The following is a 21481-nucleotide window of genomic DNA, read 5'->3' as shown; positions in this document are numbered from 1 at the left end:
ATTATGTATTGTTGTTTTCAACTCACCAAATTTTTACTTTTAAAATTTTTATTTCTCCCATTCGAAAATTAGCACTTTTCTGTTCAAGAACATAATGTTGTCAGTGTATGTAAATTATTACCGCAACGAAAAGAATTTCACATTATACATTGCTTAAGAAAAAAGTCTATTAAGTGCGTATTTTTTTACAACAGCGATAATTCATTCATTCGAAAATATTTTAACAATGTATAAAATGTGAAACGTTATTCGACAAAACGTGGCCTAAACGAAAATATTATTTTGCTAAATGAAAAATGTCCAATAATAATTCGGATAATTTGCACAGAAGCGAACTGAACTGTATGCGAACCAAGATTCTACGTAACGTTATTCGACCAAAAGTGACAGCGACAGTTTGATTATTCGGCTAAATGACATTCGGCGAATCGTTGTCGGCGAATCAATAATCGGCTAAAAATTGTCGGAGAATCATTAGGTAGCCATTGCATATTTTAAATAAGTATGGACTTACGCGCAATGTTCATCATGTTGGTTACAGATCTTCAAATTGTCTCGCTTGAGCTCAGTAAATGTAAAATGTGAATATAACTGGATATGTAAAAGATACTTTCATAATGAAATGTTAAATTGGATACCTTATTAAAATAATGACGCTGAACGCTGAATGTCCTGAAGAAGTAAAATATTATCTTTCCAGCTTTTTAATTATATATCAAACAAACGAAGCAGACATAAATATAAAGGCAATGTTTTGTACCAAGAGGTCGAGTATATAGGGAATTACTTTTAAAGAAAAAATGTATAGTACAGTACAGTCAACAACACAGCTGTAAATACAAAGTGCCAAATATACAGGCATACCTACCTATACCTTACCTACCTACCCTACCTACCTACTACCTTATATATACCTTAATGTACAGGCAATAACGTTCTGTATACATAGTTTTGGCACTTTGTATTCACAGCTGTGTTGTTGACTGTATATAGATTGCCATCTCTCGACACAGGGTTACAACTTTTGAACCACAGTTTTGACAATTTGGCCCATATGCCTTAATTATGTGTTAAAATTGCCAAGCTAAGAATCAATTAAAGATCCGTCTAGGCGACCGTACATTACTTTACTGTGAACCAACTTTATGGCTTGTTGCTCACAAGTTCAAGATTGTTACATTTGGACTTAATCAAAACACAGGTCCCGACTCCGAACTTCAATATTATTCTTACAAAAATATGTCCAATAAGAGAAACAAATAGCCGAAGAAGTCCGTAAACACGTATCCTGTTTGTGCGGCCTGTTTTGATAGGGCTGTTGATATTGTTTTATAGAGTATTGTTTTTCTGAAGTTAAAATACCAATAAACTGGGAGTTGTAGTTACACTACTTATATGAACTAGCTTTTGTCCGCGATTTTGTACGTCTGAAATAAGTAAGTTTGAGAAGCGCCTGATCAAAGATAAAGGCAATAATTTAATTTGAGCAAAATGCTTGCATCATTACCAGGCGATATTTTAACTATCTCATGATCCAAGTGGAATGAGATAAGTAGGTATATTTTCTTAGTGAATGGTTTCCAAGACAGAAAAATCCCCTCTGTCGGTCTCGAGGACTTAGATTATCTTTATATCCAGTTTAATTTAACAGGTAACAAAGAGACACGTCCGCATTTATAATATGTGTATAGATATAGATAATGGAGTGGCTTCTGAAGCATGATTTCTGCAGTTCAGCTGGGCACCGATACTCTAAGTAATGATTAGCTACCATATCACTCGCTGCATATTAGGGTGGTCCGCATTTGTATGGAAGTAAAATAAATATGACTAATCCTTTCTCCACATGGTTCCCTTTGTTCTATTATGAATTAGTAGTTTATGTACCAAATTTTAACCCATTTGCTCATTATTTACAGGTCGCTCGAGATACATTTAAAATTGGATATCTCCTAAATAAAATAAAAACCGAAATAATTAAAACATTGCAAACTGCCCGGTTCATGTTTTATTTAGCTCTAATGAAATAGGGAAAAATATAATTAAACCATTAAAATACCTCCATGTAAGATTTTTTCTTTAGTCAAATTTATTTCATACATTTCAGTATGGCATTATTGCATTATTTTGAGCGACCTCTAAATAAAATCTGATTGTTCTCAAAATTGGTTGCAATGATTTTAATAAGTTTTCGTGTAGAAATAACCATGTGGAGCTCAAACAATAAAAAAAAAAAATTTTTGGACCACCCTACTGCATATTATAGAACATATGTGGTCGTCACTTGAAACATTTTGCTGAGTGGTTGTTTGTGCAATATGATTACAGGAACCACGTTAGTCGCTTACAAACGCAATTTTTCCTTTGCGTTCCGGCTTCTTAAATTCTGACAAGGTGGATCGACAAGAATTTGGCAAAAATAAAAATCTGGATAGACGCATTTAGCCTTATAAGTTTTTGATAGTATTCGGTGGCTTTTTTCTGCTACAAATAGAGAGATTACCTACATAAGGTCTAAAATCGTCGTAAATGAGCCATACCATTTAAAGAATGGAATCGGCCAGGAACAAGCTGATTTTTTACTACAATTTTTGCGCAATCGCATCATAATAATTGCTTAACTCTTACTGATACTATTCATGACCGCTTAACGAGTATTTCTTTCCACCATCTACATACTACTCCTATAGTTTAACCCTACTTCAAAAAAGAGTGACCTCTCAAGCTCCCCCAGATGCTCGATCTTCCGCACCGACTTCCGTCGCTCCTTCGTGCGGCCGTCAACCATGGAGGACGTGGGCGTCGGACACCACAGGGAGCTTCATCTTATACTGAGAGAGCTGCAGTTCATCACCGCGAGGATGAAGAAAGCTGATGAAGAAGCTGAGGTGATCAGCGACTGGAAGTTTGCAGCTATGGTTGTGGACAGGTTAGTGTAATTATAATTATAGTTAATGATATGAGAATGATTCCTGGCACTCTTTCATTCGGCCGTCAACCATGGAGGACGTGGGCGTCGGACTCCACAGGGAGCTTCACCTCATACTGAGAGAGCTGCAGTTCATCACCGCGAGGATGAAGAAAGCTGATGAAGAAGCTGAGGTGATCAGCGACTGGAAGTTCGCGGCTATGGTTGTGGACAGGTTAGTGTAATTATATAGTTAATGATATGAGAATGATTCCTGGCACTCTTTCATTCGGCCGGCAACCATGGAGGACGTGGGCGTCGGACACCACAGGGAGCTTCACCTCATACTGAGAGAGCTGCAGTTCATCACCGCGAGGATGAAGAAAGCTGATGAAGAAGCTGAGGTGATCAGCGACTGGAAGTTTGCAGCTATGGTTGTGGACAGGTTAGTGTAATTATATAGTTAATGATATGAGAATGATTCCTGGCACTCTTTCATTCGGCCGTCAACCATGGAGGACGTGGGCGTCGGACACCACAGGGAGCTTCATCTTATACTGAGAGAGCTGCAGTTCATCACCGCGAGGAAGAAAGCTGATGAAGAGGCGGAGGTCATTAGTGACTGGAAGTTTGCGGCTATGGTTGTGGACAGGTTGGTATTTCTAACATCAAAATAACTAGGTATCTAATAATCATAGCTTATGATTGATGAACTTTGGAGGATATTCTAAATTATGATGTTGGTATTCGACAGAAACTGTAAGTATTTTACAATCGCATAGGAAAATATGCCAAAGGGAAAACAGTGTCTGCAAAGTTTACTTTTTCATGCTTAGAAAAAGTAGACGTTTACCTGACATGTTGGCCAATTATCATGACCTAACTTAACACGTTTGTCCCCAGGTTTTGCTTGTTCGTGTTCAGCCTGTTCACGATCATTGCTACAGTGGCAGTGCTGCTGTCTGCACCGCACATCATCGTACAGTGAGGCCGCTCGCGCCTACGCACCGAGAGAGAACTATGCTTAACGTAGACTACGATACCCTGCGCCCTAACCAAGGCCACAAAGTAATAGGTCAATCTTAGAAAAGATATTTCAATCTGTCATTTTGATCTATTATTGTTACCCTGTGGCGCAGTGAATACGTCTAATTTTAAAACTGTATAATATTGTATCTAAATACGTGGTTCAAGCGCACACGGTCCCTAAACCAAGTCGAAAGACGGTAAATATAAATAACATAGATACGTTACGTAGTAAGTCCGACATAATTATAAAATGATTGTGATGTTGACTAGGATGTTATACAGATAAACGTTGACAATTATAATTTGTTAAAAATGTAATAATATTACTAATTAAAGGTAAAAGAGGTTTTAATGAATTGTTTTAAAGGATCGCTCTAAAGGTTTGGCTCCGCGCGGAATAGATTTTTGTTCTAAAAATTTTAATAAGCAATTTACGAAATATACAACTGATATTGAAGAATTTTACTGACAAATTATTTCTTTAATACACTTTAATACATGCACAATCGACATATATATTTTGTATTGGCGTTTAAGATAGTTGTTAATTTTGGAATTGGGATCTTAGAGGCGAGAGGGACGAGACGCCCGCTCGGGTCGTAATCCTTTAAGCAAATGAGGGATCACAGATGATGACATTACCTTAGGGTAGTAAGTAACGTGTATATAACATAAAGGATCAAATATTGGTAGACTCGACTTATAATACGTCGTTAAGGTTATGTTTTAAGGTAGATCTACACGCGAGGACGCGTCACGTCACGAGCGACGCAACGCGACGCGTGTATCCGGGATCTCGGTTCACTTGTTTACTTTTCATTTCCGTTGGAGCTCCAGGAATTGTTTAAGTCATGGAATTGATACAAATAAACAATTAACATGATGGAACCAAAGTAATGGTAGATAGTTAAAATTATTGTAAAAGAAAAGCGTAAACTAAATCTAAATCATCAATTACATCTCAATTGTGTAAGTGAGCATAACCGCAGTAGTAAGGACGTAGATAAATCGGAAAGTAATCAAAATTTATTCGAGTCATTGAGCGTAAGCACGACACGAAATACTTACTAGGAGCATTCTAGTGGTTATTATTTTATCTAGTCCCTTTAGCGACCTAGCGAGCGCGGCAGCGACGCGTTTGGGAGACGTTTATCAATAATGTACATAATGGTTATCAATTAATAACGTGTGTATTTGTACATAATATCAAAAATACAGTAAACAATGAATATTATTCGTTTTGGAACAGTTACTAGTACGAATTGCGAATTTATTGTAATTAAATAGTTTCAGCACGAATGGGAAAATGAGAATATTTGAATATAAACGACAGTGTTCACCGCACGCTCTTACTCTCCGGTAGGGGGCGCCCCCGCCCCCGCCCGCGCCCCGCGCACCTAACGCACCGCCGCGGTTGCAGCAACGCGCGCGCAACAGGCCACGCTCCCGTAGTGACCTTTACGCCCTCTAGCACGTATCGTAGCAACTAAACTATATCGTATAATAGTCGTATTATTTAATGAAAATAACACTAATTCACGTCTTAATCTATGTCCGTTCCTCAATTTCGCTCTTATAGATGTCGTGATAGCCTAGTGAATGTCGTGTCCCTTAATAAAAATTAGGCTATGGTTATAAAGGAAATATGTTAAGGAAGCTCACTAGTTTAGAATAAAATTTTATGCATCTCGGTGTGTTCTTTCTAATACAATTTAAAATAAGAAATCGTTTTGTGTTTATCATCGAACAACGTTAGTAAGGGATCGTTGAATGGTTACTTGGTTTATGTGTGTTTGTTAATATTATATAATATCTAGTTAATATTTAGCGAATATTTTAATGTACCTACTTTAATATTATTTTGTAACTTCTTTTATAGAATCTAATTTGTTCAATTAGTCCATTTTATATATTTCATATAGTTTTGAATTGATCGCGTGGTGCTCAACTAATATCATGAAAGCAAATTTTAACACCGTATATTTGTTACAAAAAACTACAATATTTTAATTCTCTATACATATTAAGCTTATATAGTCCACTATATCTAAATGTTTTATTTATTGTTACCTATACTTTTGACAGTTGAGTTTTCCAATGACGTGTAAAAGTAATTGTACTTACCTATCTCTGTCGAAATTAAATTATTAATAAGGAAAATGAAATTGTAAAATTAATTGATATATATTTAATTAGATTTGTTAGTGCCAAAAAATAGGGTTTATAAATGATAAATTAAGTTGGATTATAGGGGTATAAATAAAGGATAACGTTGAGGATTTTATTGTAAAAATAATAAAAAAACGAACTAGGGTCTTTGTTAACAAGTAATTTAACGTTAATGTTGTCGGGACATCGGGCCGCCGCGACGGAGTATCAGCCAGTTTTAAAAGCTTATTTTGTTAAAAAAATTATGAGGTTGTGAAACGATTATAATTCTTGTGGTCGCGACCCGATGTCTCATTAAAATAGAGTTAAGAACTGATTGCGAGAGTCGGCTCGAACAGCAGATTCAATTCAATATTGGCGTTAAAAAATATTCGTCAACTTGCTTCTGGAGAGAATAGGGATTTACAACCTCCACTGAATTTTGACCAAATTAAATGAAACATTAATGCAATCCAATTCTTCTAGTAAAAATCTTTCTCACCTCCGAGCCTACTCTCACAATAAAGTCTTCAACTTAAATTTTAAACGCGAGTAGAAAATTTTTCTACAAATAATAAATGATATAAAAAAACGCCTGCTTTGGACCGGGTCACAACTAAACAGAAATGAACTGACGCACACTTTCATCCGCAGACTTTACAAGTTCTCTTTTTAAGTTTTAATGTTTTAAGCTCGACCGCCGAGGCATATTCATGGGAGAACTTTCAAGTTACGGGCGAAATTTGTACGAGATTTGCCTTTCCATGTAGGTTTAGTAGAAGCGTGGTAAACCTTGAGGAGAATTTTCTTTACGAGCTTTCCTTCATAAGAGACAACAAGTCAATATAAAGTAAGTTTTATAGCTCTTCGCAACTTGTAACCTTCTTGACGCAAAGTACACAAACTGTAGGCAACAGGCTCGTCCGATACGCATTTTCCGGCATTTCCTCATATTCTCCCGTCTAAGCGAACCACGATCGACGTATGGTCTCTTGTGATTTTTGTGAATTTGTACATAAGCGTGACAGGAGGGCAACACGTCGGATGTTGTTCGCGGTAGTCCCTCTGATATGCGGCGTCAGCCATTTTGTAAACACGCACCGTGCCAAATGGCGCATGCCAAGTTCGTATAGTTTACTTTGTTATCTTTGTTAAAATACTTAAGAATAATAAAACACTGCCAGTAAGAGCAAGTTAAGTAGGGTTTTGTGGTTTCCTATTTTAAGAAATCACTCCAGCTTTAAAACGATGCATTGGCATGTTATAGCTCAAACGCTAGTTACATACACTTTATTTGCACATGATTTTATGTATTAGTGGAAAGTCCAAATAGTGATCAGTGTTTTCCTGCCTTATTCTCTCAACTTGCGTCTTGTTTTAGGCAACAGCACCAACACCTCTTTCCGAATTTCGCTTCAACACTAAGGAACCACTATACACTATACCGTAATTACATATGTCTATATTTAAATATACACAAAATCTTTTCATGATGTTTAAAAGACATACAAATATGAATGAAAAGTAAAACAACTATTTTGTAAAATCAGACTTCAAGTTAGTTTACTATTACAAAATGACCTTCGGATTATGAAACTCTATTCCTTATAAAACTTGCCATTTGTTATGATATTGAAAATCATACATTTATTAACAAAATAATTTAAATACTACCTACTAAAATATACTACAACTAGTTCACTTTGTATGTCCTGAAAACATTGTTCATCACTGCACAATAGGGAACTAAATGCTTTAATCTCGAAACAGGTATTTTGGACTCTAATGTACATTCTCTACCACCCACGCTGTTATACTAACTAATAAATAAATTATTTTATTTGATACAATTAACTCTTACAAAGAACGTGGCTGAAATTTCATACTTACTTAAAGCTATGTTATACTGTTTCAAGCTTTATTATTATCGGATTAAATCGCGTATAATGAATTTACAATTCATCCCGACGTTTCATTATACGCGATTTAATCCGTTTCCATAGTTTTATTTCATGAGTAACTATCGCGGTAACCGAATACTTTAGGTATTATTTGGCTTATTTATTTATCTCGCCTGGGCAAAGGTATTTTTTTCTATCGAGTATAAAATGCATATTTTAACATTAAATTTTTATCTACCGCTGCATTTTTTTATCATCTTACAAAGATAGTTTCGAAAGTAGATTACATAACTTATATTCATGCAGTACATTAATAAATATTTATTTCTTTTTGAAAAATTACAATTTTTGAAGGTTGACTGGTAGAGAATGCCATGTAGCATTAAGTTCGCCTTTTGTAACTGTATATTTTTACTGTGCAATAAAGTTTAAATAAATAAATAAATAAATAAAATTTGATCATATTTGTAACTTATTATACTAAAGTCAGAAAACGACTCAGTGACTTGATGTCTGAGTGACGTCTCGGTCTTTTCTTTGTGTATCTTATTACCTATTATTATGTCGGAAAAATCATATTTTTCCCTTTGTGTATCTTACTAGTATTTTGAAATTCAACCACGTTCCAAACCGCACTTATTTTTGAAAACTAAAAGGGTACATACTTATAAGAAGTCTTACGAATCTGTTTCATACAATAATTATTTTGCTACACTTCTTAATAGTATAAAAGGGTTAATGCACTTGCTATCTTTCACTTAAGAAGTACTTTTTAAGACACAATCTAGATCAGCTCAACCATGGAATTAAATGTTGTGTGTCTTCCGGCCCTATTCGAACTTTTATAACTAAAATATTATATACGATAAAGGTCAGCAGTATCAAAAATGGCGTATTGCATAGACGAAACGTTGCTTTTGACACTGAGACATCGGTTTCCTTAACATCTTAGAAGAATCGTTCGATACGGCAGTTCAATCTTTAGTTAACACGCTTGCTTGCACTTTACGAAAGGGTACAAATTAAAACTATAACATTACACCTGGTTTGTTAGTTCTATTAGCTTACATGTCACTCATTGTAGACTCTGTCACAGCAGAGATCACCAGTCTTTGGAAATCTATTGGTCGATATAAGTACTAACTATACTAAAATAGACCAACACTTTTACGTTGTCGCTTTTTTCTGCATGGATCACTCCACATTGTGTTCTCAGGGGTAATAAAGCCTGTGAAATAATTAATTAAAGTTAATAAACACGACTGCAGTAAGTTGAATAAATACAACCGAGTGTAATGTAAGTTTATAATACAAAGCCCCTATGGAGGTTTTTATAATAGTTGACAAAATAAATGATACAAAGGTAAATTTGTAAAATAAATAATTCGACGGGTAAAATGTTTATTCGTTAAAATTGATTATCATAAGTAGCATTCGATTTGTATAAAACTAAAATAAATTAAAGCAATCTGATTTATACTAAACGTGTGGTTTTATTTCTTGATATTGTGCAAAAATAATCTAAGCCAGACGAGATGTCTTATTACGTGGGTCTTCATGGTTGAAGCGGCATGATGTTGCCATATTTCGTTATCTTTGATCGCTCGACTAATAAATATTAAGATTTGAATGGCCATCATACTGCGACATTCAACCTCTTCAAATATTATGCCTATATAGGAGCCCCATTTAATATTGAATATCAAAATTTAGGTATATTAGGCCCACTTGTACCAAACATTTAACTCGGGGTTAGTGGGCTGTCATCTGTCAAATTCTATATAAAACGGTGCGTTATCCCTCGGGTTATGGTGCAAGTGGCCCTTACGGTGAGAGGTTATAAGCTACAGTGTGGAAAAAATATCACTAATATGTTATTGGACACCAATCGAAGAAAATACCTTGTTGAGCTTAAACTTTATTTACTAATCATCAGGGCTCAGGGGGTTCAGTCAAGATATGATCACACTATTATATATTTAGATTGAAGTTTTATATCCACTGTTGTCAAATAAATTAGTTGTCAAAAGCGAACCCCAGACTCCCATGTGCCATGGCAAATGACGGGATAACGCAGGAGGATGATGATGATTCACGATTGTCAACTTTGCTAGACCCCTTTGGCTATAAGTTCTTGATTTTTGGTAGACATGATGGCGAACGGCTGGATTCAGTAGTTGACAGAATTGGTGATGATTATATAGCAGGTATAATTGTGGTAAGTACTAATGAGTTTTGAATTACATCAGACACGCATACGTATTTAAGTACAGGAAGTTTTGTCTTTCTTTACAATGTAACCTTTGGTATAGGTACTTTAAAGCAGATCTACTGCAGAGTCAGACCTGTAGTAGACACTATTTCACCGTATTCAGTGAAAAAAAAATTTAACAGGCTTGGTGTTTCTAATATTCTTTAATCAAATTTGAACTTATTTTTTATTTTATTTGCTTATATATTGAATAGAAATATATAATTTTCAACGCCTGTCATATGCTACATATAGCCAACTTGGAACGTCGATCATCGCTATCGGTTGTCACCTTAGTTACACGGTGTAACTTACACCAGCAGAATCCCCAGCTAAAGAAAACCCTCTTTACACCCCAGCCACATTCCACGAACTTGAATGACGAGAATTTCCAAATTCAATTACAGCTAACCCAAACATTGGCAAGTTTGAAGTTCTCGAAGCGTCTTCAATCCCTTAAATTAAAAAGTTATTTTTATGAGGCTCCAAACAGGCTGTTATCTGGAACTTGTTTGAGGCGAGGGCGACAGGTGCGAAGATATTGGTTATTCTGAATGTGGCGGTGCCCCCGCTTGGTTACAATTACTTGGATGCAGTATTTTGACTTTGTGGAAGTTTGGTCGAATTACCCCAAGGTAATCTAGGGGGGAGGCCTTTGCCCAGCATTAGGACACCCTATAGGCTATTGAAAAAAAAAATCCTGACCTAAAATATATGACTATTGTCAAGAGGACGGTGTTGTTTTGTATGTGGTGACAGTTCAGTATACAATAATATGAAGAAAATAGTTCTAATGATATTCTGCAGCATGGCGCGTAACTATTTCTGTTCTGGTTTAGTATTGCGAGCCCCTAAATAAAGTTGACCAATACCTGTATTCTAGCCATTCAGGGTAGGGAGATATAGGGCCGGATCTCTCTGGACGACTCAGAAATATTATGTTACCTGAATTTTTTAAACGCCAAAACAGACGGACTGCAACTTGCATGGTAAATACAACTTCAGCGTGCAGTTCCTCTACAAATTAAAGTTGAGTTATAGTTAGTCTATCGAAAAACTGCGGGGCACTTCTGGATGAGATAAGCCCAGGACCGGTATAAGTGGCTACACGAAGGGAGGCCTATGCCCGGCAGTGGGCGATTAATGGCTGAAATGATGATGGATGATGAGTTAGTCTATATCGGCCAGGTTGGCTAGACGATGTTTACGTGTTTAGGCTGATTTTAGTGTCACGCAAACGGACCGCGCGGAGCGATACGCACCAGACTAATATGTTTTAAGTTCAGGGAGTGTTTTATAGTAAAGCGGATCACGGAGACAACATCGCTCCCCGCTATCGGTCTGCGTAACACTAAAACCAGCTTCAGACTTCAACGTCCGTGAAGCAGAAATCGTAAATATACTGATAAATAAATCTACACTGTGTCCCAAGGGAGGCAGGTATCGATCTTCGCTTCACAATTTCACCTACATTGCCATTCTATCACAACTGACGCAATGTCGTATACACAAGTTTGTTGCAAAAACAACCTTAATAGATAAGACCTATTATTTATACATAAGACCTTTTGTAAACCACATTTAATGCAAATAAAGTTTTACTTTACTTTACTTTACTTTACTTTAGAAAATAATAAGGTCCAAATTTTATATAGCATTCGATGTATGTACGAGGTTTAAGAGTTTTGTTTGTAAAATATGTTATCAAGAAAGTGTTCTATTATCTATTTATATCTTTATTCTTCTTTATTTTTCGAAACAAAGGTAGAAATATTTCGTCAAGGGGTTCCATTTTAGTCATCTTACCCAAATTTCTCTGTTATACACAGCTGTACATCAAAAGCTTGGTTTGTAAATTAAAATCAACAGCTTAATTAACCGACTTCAAAAAAGGAGGAGGTTCTCAATTCGACTGAATGTTTTTTTTTTGTATGTATGTTACTCGATATCTCCGAGAAGCGTGGACCGATTTTCAAAATTTTTTTTTTTGATCGAACGGGTATAACCCCGAGATGGTCCCATTGGCACCAAGTCGGGGTCTGATGATGGGATCTTGGAGAAATCGAGGGAACTCTTCAAATGTTATAGGCACATTTAATGTTTTTAGTGTATTTTTCAAAGGTACACCAGTATTTACGCCTGATGGTAATAATTTTATGTGGCTGAGCTGATGATGGAAGGTCAACTCCTCAATGGTTAGGAGTTAAAGGATAATTCTTTCACTACTGTACATATATTCGGACTGATACATATAATATCACTAGGAGCCACTAAAAATCAACAAATAAATTAACTTTTTAACAAAAAATAAAACCGCCTTCCAAAAAAGCCTGTTACAAAACACGGAGAAACTAAAAAGCCAAAAATAATAAACCTTCGAATTCAGATTTCTTATCGGATTGCAATAATCTAAACATCCAAATTATAAACAAATCAATTATTTTTGGAGTCGGGGCCAGCCTGCGTATGGTTGGGTGGGGCAAACAGGAAATAGCAAGGCGACGAACAGGTCTGGTACCGACTACAAAAATAATTGATTTGTTTATAATTTGGATGTTTAGATTATTGCAATCCGATAAGAAATCTGAATTCGAAGGTTTATTATTTTTGGCTTTTTAGTTTCTCCGTGTTTTGTAACAGGCTTTTTTTGAAGACGGTTTTTTTTTTAGTATAGTGAACATTGGTACAAAAAACTTATTTGTGACAAAAACAAAAGTAGTAGTAGTAGTAGTAGTAGTAATCACTTTATTGTGTACAACAGTTTATATACAATTTGTAGGAATAGAGATACAAAGGCGAGCTTATCCCTATAAGGGATCTCTTCCAGCTAACCTTGGAGAAGATGAGAGGATCGTTCCAGTACGTAAGATAGACAAACTTACAGGAGTACAATAAAGGTCAAAAGTAATCCAAAATATTGCTAACAATTATATAAACTACATAAATACAAAATGACACTATTAAATAAATTACATACTAGAGGACATAAATAAAATACAAAATAAGTACCTAACCAATATATAAATATATCAATACATACATAATATATATATATAAAATTCCCAACCATTATCATACTTGTTCAGAAAGCCAAAGTTTCTTCAGATTCACCTTGAGTGATGTCACAGACTGAGACCGTTTGAGCGACAGAGGCACCTCATTCCACAATTTCACAGCGCGCACCGTGAATGATTTTGCGTACGTACGTGTGTTCACGCATCACGTAGCGACATCTAGCGGCGCTACGACTGCAACTCCCGCGCAGCCCTCTCCGCGTTCATCCTGTGGCGTCCATTCGCATCTCTATACGGCACGATTAACACCTTACTCGTTGCATTTAATATTTAAATTTATATCGAGTCATTTTACGTAATAAACGTATATTTAAAATTATAAAATAAACGTCTTCATTGAATGGACCCTGGAGACCACCGAATCCTGCACATAAATTGATCCTGCGAGCCCGGATACTGCGAGAGAAGTCTGCTCGTCGGGAAGACGAAATACCCTGGCGAGACGACACCAGCACCTCATCAGCGTCTGCAGCAGTGAACGGTCAGGTCTACCAATCCCGTCTATTCCTTTCCTAATCGAACTGTGTTAAAACCGAGTTTTTTTGTGCATTCCAGTGCCGCTCGTTACGCAAGCTGCGATTTGTGATCTACCGCGCCCGTTTGGAATTTGTTCACGTGAGTACTTCCAGTTTCTCTTAATCTTTCGAAATGGGTGAGGGGGATGAAGCTAGTGCTAAATTGACTATTCCTTCTGGGTCAGGGTCTCCTAGAAAAAGTCAGGCCACAATTTCAGACCTCCGCAGACAAAGGGGTAATTTGAAAGGTCGACTTACGCAATTTAAAAAGTTCGTTGATTCTATTTTATCGTTGACTCCTTCTAAAGTACAAATCGCAGAATTAAAATTACGTATGCAAGCAGCTACAGAGACTTTTAAACATTTTAATGACGTTGAAAGCCAAATTGAACTTTGCTCCCCAGAATCAGAAGTGCCTGCCAATTCTGAATACGTAGAAACTCTCGAGGAGTTATATTTTAGCACTATGGCTAGCGCTAATTGTTTAATCGATAGTGTGGAGCCAAGTAACGTTGCTATTTCAAGTTGTGACCATGCCGTGAACAAGCAATTTTCAAAATTTAAACTACCCGAAATCAAATTGCCCTCATTCGACGGTTCGTATGATCGTTGGCTCGAATTTAAACATTCCTATGAAACAATGATACATAAACACTCTGATCTCGACGCGATTCAAAAGTTTCATTACCTTCGATCGTCGTTAAGTGGTAGTGCGTTACAAGTAATTAGTGCGTTAGAATTCACGGCGGCCAACTACATTCAAGCATGGGAATTGCTTGAGATTCGCTTTCATAACCCTAGGCTTTTAGTACATAATCATATTAAATCGTTGTTTAACATTTCAGGCTTAAAACAAGAATCTTCGACTCAGATACGTAAACTTATTGACACCGTGTTACGTAATTTACGCGCTTTAAAAACGTTAGATGAACCTACCGATTCGTGGGATACGTTAATTATTCATTTAATAGTGTCAAAACTCGATACGACCACGGAGCGTAAGTGGGAATCTCACATAGGGTCTATCTCGGATAAGTCGATCAATAATGAGTCTAAGAAACTTAAGCTGGAAGATCTCTTATCGTTTCTCAGAAACCGGGCGGATACGTTAGAAATGATAAACTCGAATCATTCCAAGGCACCGACCGCGGTTAGTACTAAGCCTAATTACACGTCCAATAAACCTACACAAATAGTTAGTTGTGTCTCTGCTACTGTTAATACTAATAAATCAAAGCCGTTCAATAATAAACGTTTCCGAAACTGCGCGATGTGTAACGAAAATCATGCACTTTATACGTGTGCTAAGTTTTTAAATTTATCTGTCCGAGATAGGTTAAATTTAATTCAAAATAAAACCTTATGTAAAAATTGTTTACGCGATGGACATTCCTTAAATGAATGTATATTCGGTCCGTGCAAACAATGTCAACAAAAACATAATAGTTTATTGCATATCGATAGCACTGGCAATGACGATGTGTGCGTGAGGCCGTCGAGTGCGCCTGCACACAGCGCGCCGTTATCAGTGCCGAGTACATCTTCTCATAGCTATTGTGTATCAGCTGACCGCGCGCCTACAGCTGAGTGCGTAGACAGCGCGGAAAGTAGTCGGTTCGTTCCCCAGCGCCTACTTACTACTGCGTTAATAGAAGTAGCCGATGCGAACAATCATTTCCATACGTGTCGTGCGTTTTTAGACAATGGGAGCGAACATTGTTTTATAACTGAAGCGTTACGTAATAAATTAAACGTTAAACCTATACAGTCCACTGTTCAACTCACCGGTGTTGGTGAAATAGTTACACAGACAAATCAGTTGGATGCTGATAAGCAACAATGTGTCAACCCACACGCCAACCATTTTGAGAAAATGGCGTCTAAAGATTTGTTCTCATTTTTTTGTGTTTCTCTTAAAAAAAATTGATTTTATATAGATTGTTGTGTTTTTCAGCTATAATACGTTCAGTAGTAGTGATTATTGTAGCTTAATTTCAAAACAAACTTGAATTTGACGAAATAATGCCCTTTTCTTTTATTGCGAATTGTTCGACGACGTCAAACTTTTTCAAGACTGTGTTATGATACTTAACCCACTTTTGCTAATTGTTTAAAAATATCTATGAGTCTTAAATAAACATGTTAAAGCACATAAATTGTTGTTGTAAAATACTCTACCTATGCATATTTTTAACTTTATAAGTGTTAAGTAACATATCAGTCATGGTCACTTATGTTATTAGGTATGTAGGAATCAATACATTATTTATTAATCAAATCTTTTAATGATTTTTCTACTCCCGAACTGTTATTCGTCATTTACAGGATTGTGCGTATCGAAAAAACTGAAAACGCATTGTTTGGTTCTGTAATCATGGCAACGCATTGCATTAACGATACTGCGTGCGTGCGCGGGAAGGCTTTGGGCAGCTGAGCTGACAGTGCAAACCTTTGCAATACAGGAAACAGTGTGAATTTCGCGAGAATTATTAAAAAAACTATTAAAAACTAAGTGCATGGTCGTTGTAAAAGTATTGTATGCAATGGTGTTTAACTGACTCCAAAATACTCGTGGAAAGTACGCCACTCATATTTCTTGACCTCCTTTAAACGCCTGTTGAATAAAATACTATAATTTAACTATTAGAGTAATGATCATTTCTAGACACATATTTAAATTATCTGTGCTTTTTCAACAAAAAATCGTTACAAAAACCAAATAATCATCTTTAAAAAAATAAACTACTTATCTAAAATATACAACAAAATATTTTTTTACGCTAAGAAATAGACTAAGTCATTTAAATTATGAATAACTCATGACTTGTACAAGAACAAAACATAAAATATCTTTAACAAAATAATAAACTACCATTCAGTAAGTATTCAAAAATCAAACAATATTTTTATGCATACATTAACACGTCTTAATGTAATTAGTAATTATAAAAAAATAGTAGCTTATATTAGATTTTTATAAATAAACACGTACTTGTAAAAAATGTTTGCATTTTATAATAACGAATATGTATATTCATGACTTAAAATGTTCAATTTCGTACTAAATATACCATTCATGTGCAAAAATATACTAATGGACTAAGTCATAACTTATTCAAACATAAATTAATATGAACAGTTATATTTTACAATATAGTGTCATGGTACTTACACCAAAAACGAACAATTTATGACTCGAATATAATTTAACAATAATGACTTATGTTTTATAACACGGGTCGTAGCATAAAACAACAAATAAAATATCATTTTGCAATAATCATTCAAGTCTCATAGTGGGTAACTATGTAATTTTTTGCGTTTTGCAAAAATGAGTCAAGTGTAAAAAAATCGTTGAGTCAAGCCTCATAACACATTATTGTAATTTAAATATGTCTTCTGCCAATTACTATAATAAGTTAAGGTTCTTGACACATTAATGCAAAACAGGCAACACACGATAAAGGATTTGTGTTAACCTTTTTTTTTACTTTTGGGATAGTGAAAATTTTTAAAATGAAAAGGTCATTTTTGCAAATAGAAGTTTAAAAATCCAGCTATAACATGGCATTAAAATCTAATTTTTTTAGTTTTTGTGGGTTGACACATTATTGCTTATCACCATCCAGTTATGCGACGTAACTATTAGGTCTAAAAATTCGGATTATTCCATGTCTTTATCGTGTTTTGTCTTGAAGCGCGTAACAGCCAGTTTGCCCTCGACTTATATCGATTTAGATATTATACGTGTTCCTGACAATGTTCAGTTAGCCGATCCCGATTTTAACGTGCCTTCAGAGATCGATATACTTATCGGTTCTGAAATATTTTGGGATCTTTTAGACGGTGAAAGGATTCGATTACCGACAGGGCCGTACTTAATAAATTCGAAATTCGGTTGGTTGGTATCTGGTCCGATTAATACACGGAACTTGCGCATTAATAATCAAGTCCATTGTTATTTTATCCAATCGATTGACTCTCAACTTAAAAGATTTTGGGAGATTGAGGATATTCCTCAGGTAGATAATGTTCTTACATCTGACGAGCAGAAATGTGAGGAACTTTTTATCAATACGACTAAACGTGAAGAGGACGGTCGGTTCTCCGTCCGAATGCCGCTAAGAGAATCAGCTGATACGTTGGGCGATTCTTATACGTTAGCGAAAAATCGGTTTTTATCCTTAGAACGTAAATTAGAGCGTTTGCCGGAATATAAACGTTTATACTGTGACTTCATGCGAGAATACGAAAGTATGGGTCACATGACTCGTGTCGCCGATTATGGTACTCCAAATTACTTCCATCCCCACCATGGTGTCTTTAGGGAGGGGAGTGCCACTACAAAATTGCGCGTCGTGTATAGTGGGGCGGCCCCCACTACCACAAATAAATCGTTAAATAGCATACAGCTGCCGGGTCCAGCACTTCAAAACGATATATTTGCTATTTTGTTGCGTTTCCGTCAATACAAATACGTTGCTTGTGCTGACGTGGAGAAAATGTTTCGGCAGGTTTTGATCCAACCAGATCAGAGATCCTTGCAAATGATTCTCTGGCGTGAAAAACCTACCGATCCATTACACGTTTATGAACTCAATACGGTTACATATGGGCAAACTAGTGCGCCATATTTAAGTCAACGCTGTATACGACAGTTAGCGTTGGAATGTGGTGATGACGTCATCGCGCGCGTCATTAACCAAGATATATTCGTAGACGATTTAATTACGGGAGATGATGATTTCCAGAATTTACTTGACATATGTCAGAAAACGTATAACGTTCTGCAATCAGGATGCTTTCCTTTACGTAAATGGACCTTTAATTGTGACGTTTCGCAGGAAAAGTCCCGGGAGCATTTTGTAGGCGAGCACACACAGAACAAAACCCTAGGGGTAGGTTGGGATAATACACGCGATGAATTGTATTATACCACAAAAATCGATCCCTTACCTAACACGTCATTTTTAAATAAACGAATAATGTTATCGATTATTTCACAGATTTACGACCCGTTAGGCCTTCTATCGCCTGCGGTGATCATTTCCAAAATTTTACTACAAAAATTGTGGTTAAGTCGTATTGATTGGGACACTCCGGTCCCTGATGACATTACATCGATGTGGAACAATTTCATAAATACATTAAGCCGTTTAAACGATTTACGAATTCCGCGTCATGTAAGGGGCGTGCACACTGCACACACGGAATTGCATATTTTCTCAGATGCATCGTTGCATGCATACGGCGCGTGCGCTTATATTCGGACGTATGATGAAGGGTCAGATGTCACTGTCAGATTATTGTGTGCGAAAAGCAAAGTCTCACCCCTGAAATCATTGACGATTCCAAAACTTGAACTGTCAGGCGCGCTCGTTGCTGCTAAGCTTTATAAGAAAATAACAGATTCCTTAAGGTTAGTGTTCACTAAAGTTTACTTCTGGAGTGACTCAACTATAGTGATTTCGTGGTTAGGTATGTCTCCGCATCTACTGAAGCCTTTTGTTCAAAACCGTGTTACACAAATAAACGATTTAACCGGTAATGCGACATGGTTCCATGTGAGAAGCGAAGAAAATCCTAGTGATTTATTGTCTAGAGGCGTTTCTTTAGATAACTTAATTGATTGCAATTTATGGTGGAACGGTCCCACATTTTTGCACGACTCAAATTCGAATTTTATTAATGACAATATAAGTCAAATTACGACTATCACAGATTTGCCCGAGTTACGATCGACCGCGGTGAGTTTAGTTTGCACTCAGCAAAATGAATTATTTAATTTCGACAAATGTTCATCTTACTTAAAATTAATTCGGATCGGTGCATATGTACTCCGCTTTATATTAAACTCACGCACTAACTCTGAGCGTAAACAACTCCGCCAAACCGGTTCGCTATCAGTGGACGAGTTGGAGGCATCACGGCGTATGCTAGTTAGATTCGCACAGATGCAATCATTTCCGGACGTGTATGATTGTTTACTTAAAAATAAACCGCTTAAGACGAGTAGTAAACAATATAATCGTATCTCCGGTCTTAACGTGTTTTTAGACGATCGTTATAAGTTACAAGTGATTAGAGTCGGTGGTAGATTGTGTAATTCAACAAGTTTCGATTACAACAAAAAACATCCCGTGTTATTGTGCAGTAAACATAAGTTGACAGTGTTGTTATTCAAATATGAACACAAGCGGCTGCTGCACGGCGGACCGCAGCTACTCTTATCTACTTTGCGTGAATGTTGGTGGCCGTTAGGTGCGCGAAATTTGGCAAGGAAAATCGTTCGAGAATGCGTTACCTGTATTCGAATGAAAGGTAAAGTACTTAGTCCTATCATGGGTAATCTTATTCTAGATCGTTTAGAGCCTGGTTTTCCATTTATTCGCACAGCTGTTGATTATGGCGGGCCAATTTTCATACTTAATCGAAAGGGGAGAGGAGCTCAGCTGATTAAATCGTATATTTGTTTGTTCATATGTATGGTCACACGAGCCGTTCATTTGGAACTTGTTACGAGTCTTTCCACTGAAGATTATTTATTAGCGCTTAAACGTTTTATTAGTAGACGAGGAAAGCCTCATATAATTTATTCCGATAATGGAAAATGTTTTGTCGGGGCTGAGAAAGAATTTTCCACATTTTTAAATAATAATTCGAAGGAAATAGTCGATTTTGCTGCCAATGATGGCATTAAATTCAGTTTCATCCCCCCCTATTCCCCCCATTTCGGTGGATTATGGGAAGCGGGAATAAAAGGGTGCAAATTCCATTTAAAACGGGTAGTAGGTAATGCTAGGCTAACTTACCAGGAATTCAACTCGTTTTTAATACAGACCGAAGCCATTATGAATTCCCGGCCCATTTCACCCTTGTCCACAGATCCTACTGACCTAAACCCACTCACACCTGCTCATTTCCTAATTGGTCGGCCGCTGACCTCCCCTGCCAGCGAGGACCTGACGGACGAGGAGCCATCCCGCCTGTCTCGCTACGCCAGGATCGAAGCCCTCCGTCAACACTTCTGGCGTCGATGGGCCAAGGAGTACGTTGCGGAACTCCAGCGACGAACCAAGTGGAAGACGAAGAAGGACGACATAGCCTTAAACAGCCTCGTCCTAATCAAAGACGATAACCTGCCTCCTCTCAAATGGCGGTTAGGCCGAGTCACGCGTCTATATCCCGGAGGCGACGGCGTGAACCGTGTCGCCGACATACTCACGGCGACAGGGACGATACGACGCAGCTTTTCAAAGATCTGCCCGCTGCTGTCAGAGCCGGCAGACCACAACGAATGAAGACCATTTTGGGAGCTGGTGCTCCCAAGGCCGGGGGCATGTTCACGCATCACGTAGCGACATCTAGCGGCGCTACGACTGCAACTCCCGCGCAGCCCTCTCCGCGTTCATCCTGTGGCGTCCATTCGCATCTCTATACGGCACGATTAACACCTTACTCGTTGCATTTAATATTTAAATTTATATCGAGTCATTTTACGTAATAAACGTATATTTAAAATTATAAAATAAACGTCTTCATTGAATGGACCCTGGAGACCACCGAATCCTGCACAACGTGTATTATTCATAGGAATAGCAAGCGTGAGATTCGCACTTGAACGTAAACGGTGTTCACTGCCCTCAGCCAGATAC

The 21481-nt window shown here is 37.0% G+C and overlaps 2 protein-coding genes across 2 annotated transcripts in view; both read left to right on the top strand.

The window, feature by feature from the left end:
• Positions 1-8005, top strand: part of LOC125225040 (neuronal acetylcholine receptor subunit alpha-7) — a 216611-nt gene extending 208606 nt beyond the window's left edge. Inside the window, exons 12-13 of the mRNA XM_048128530.1 lie at positions 2735-2929; positions 3812-8005. Coding sequence (XP_047984487.1) covers positions 2735-2929; positions 3812-3896 — 280 coding nt within the window. The 3' untranslated portion in view covers positions 3897-8005. The remainder of the gene's footprint in view (positions 1-2734; positions 2930-3811) is intronic.
• A 10305-nt stretch (positions 8006-18310) lies between these two features.
• Positions 18311-21234, top strand: LOC125225815. Its single transcript, XM_048129672.1, has 2 exons — positions 18311-20147; positions 20712-21234. Exons 1-2 carry the CDS (start codon positions 18329-18331, stop codon positions 21125-21127), a joined length of 2235 nt encoding a protein of 744 aa, XP_047985629.1. The 5' UTR covers positions 18311-18328; the 3' UTR covers positions 21128-21234.
• The last annotated feature ends 247 nt before the right edge of the window (positions 21235-21481 follow it).

The sequence above is a fragment of the Leguminivora glycinivorella genome, chromosome 4 (assembly GCF_023078275.1).
Source record: "Leguminivora glycinivorella isolate SPB_JAAS2020 chromosome 4, LegGlyc_1.1, whole genome shotgun sequence".
Taxonomy (NCBI): domain Eukaryota; kingdom Metazoa; phylum Arthropoda; class Insecta; order Lepidoptera; family Tortricidae; genus Leguminivora; species Leguminivora glycinivorella.
Note: the sequence above shows the minus strand (reverse complement) of the source record. Positions and strands in the feature narration are given on the sequence as shown.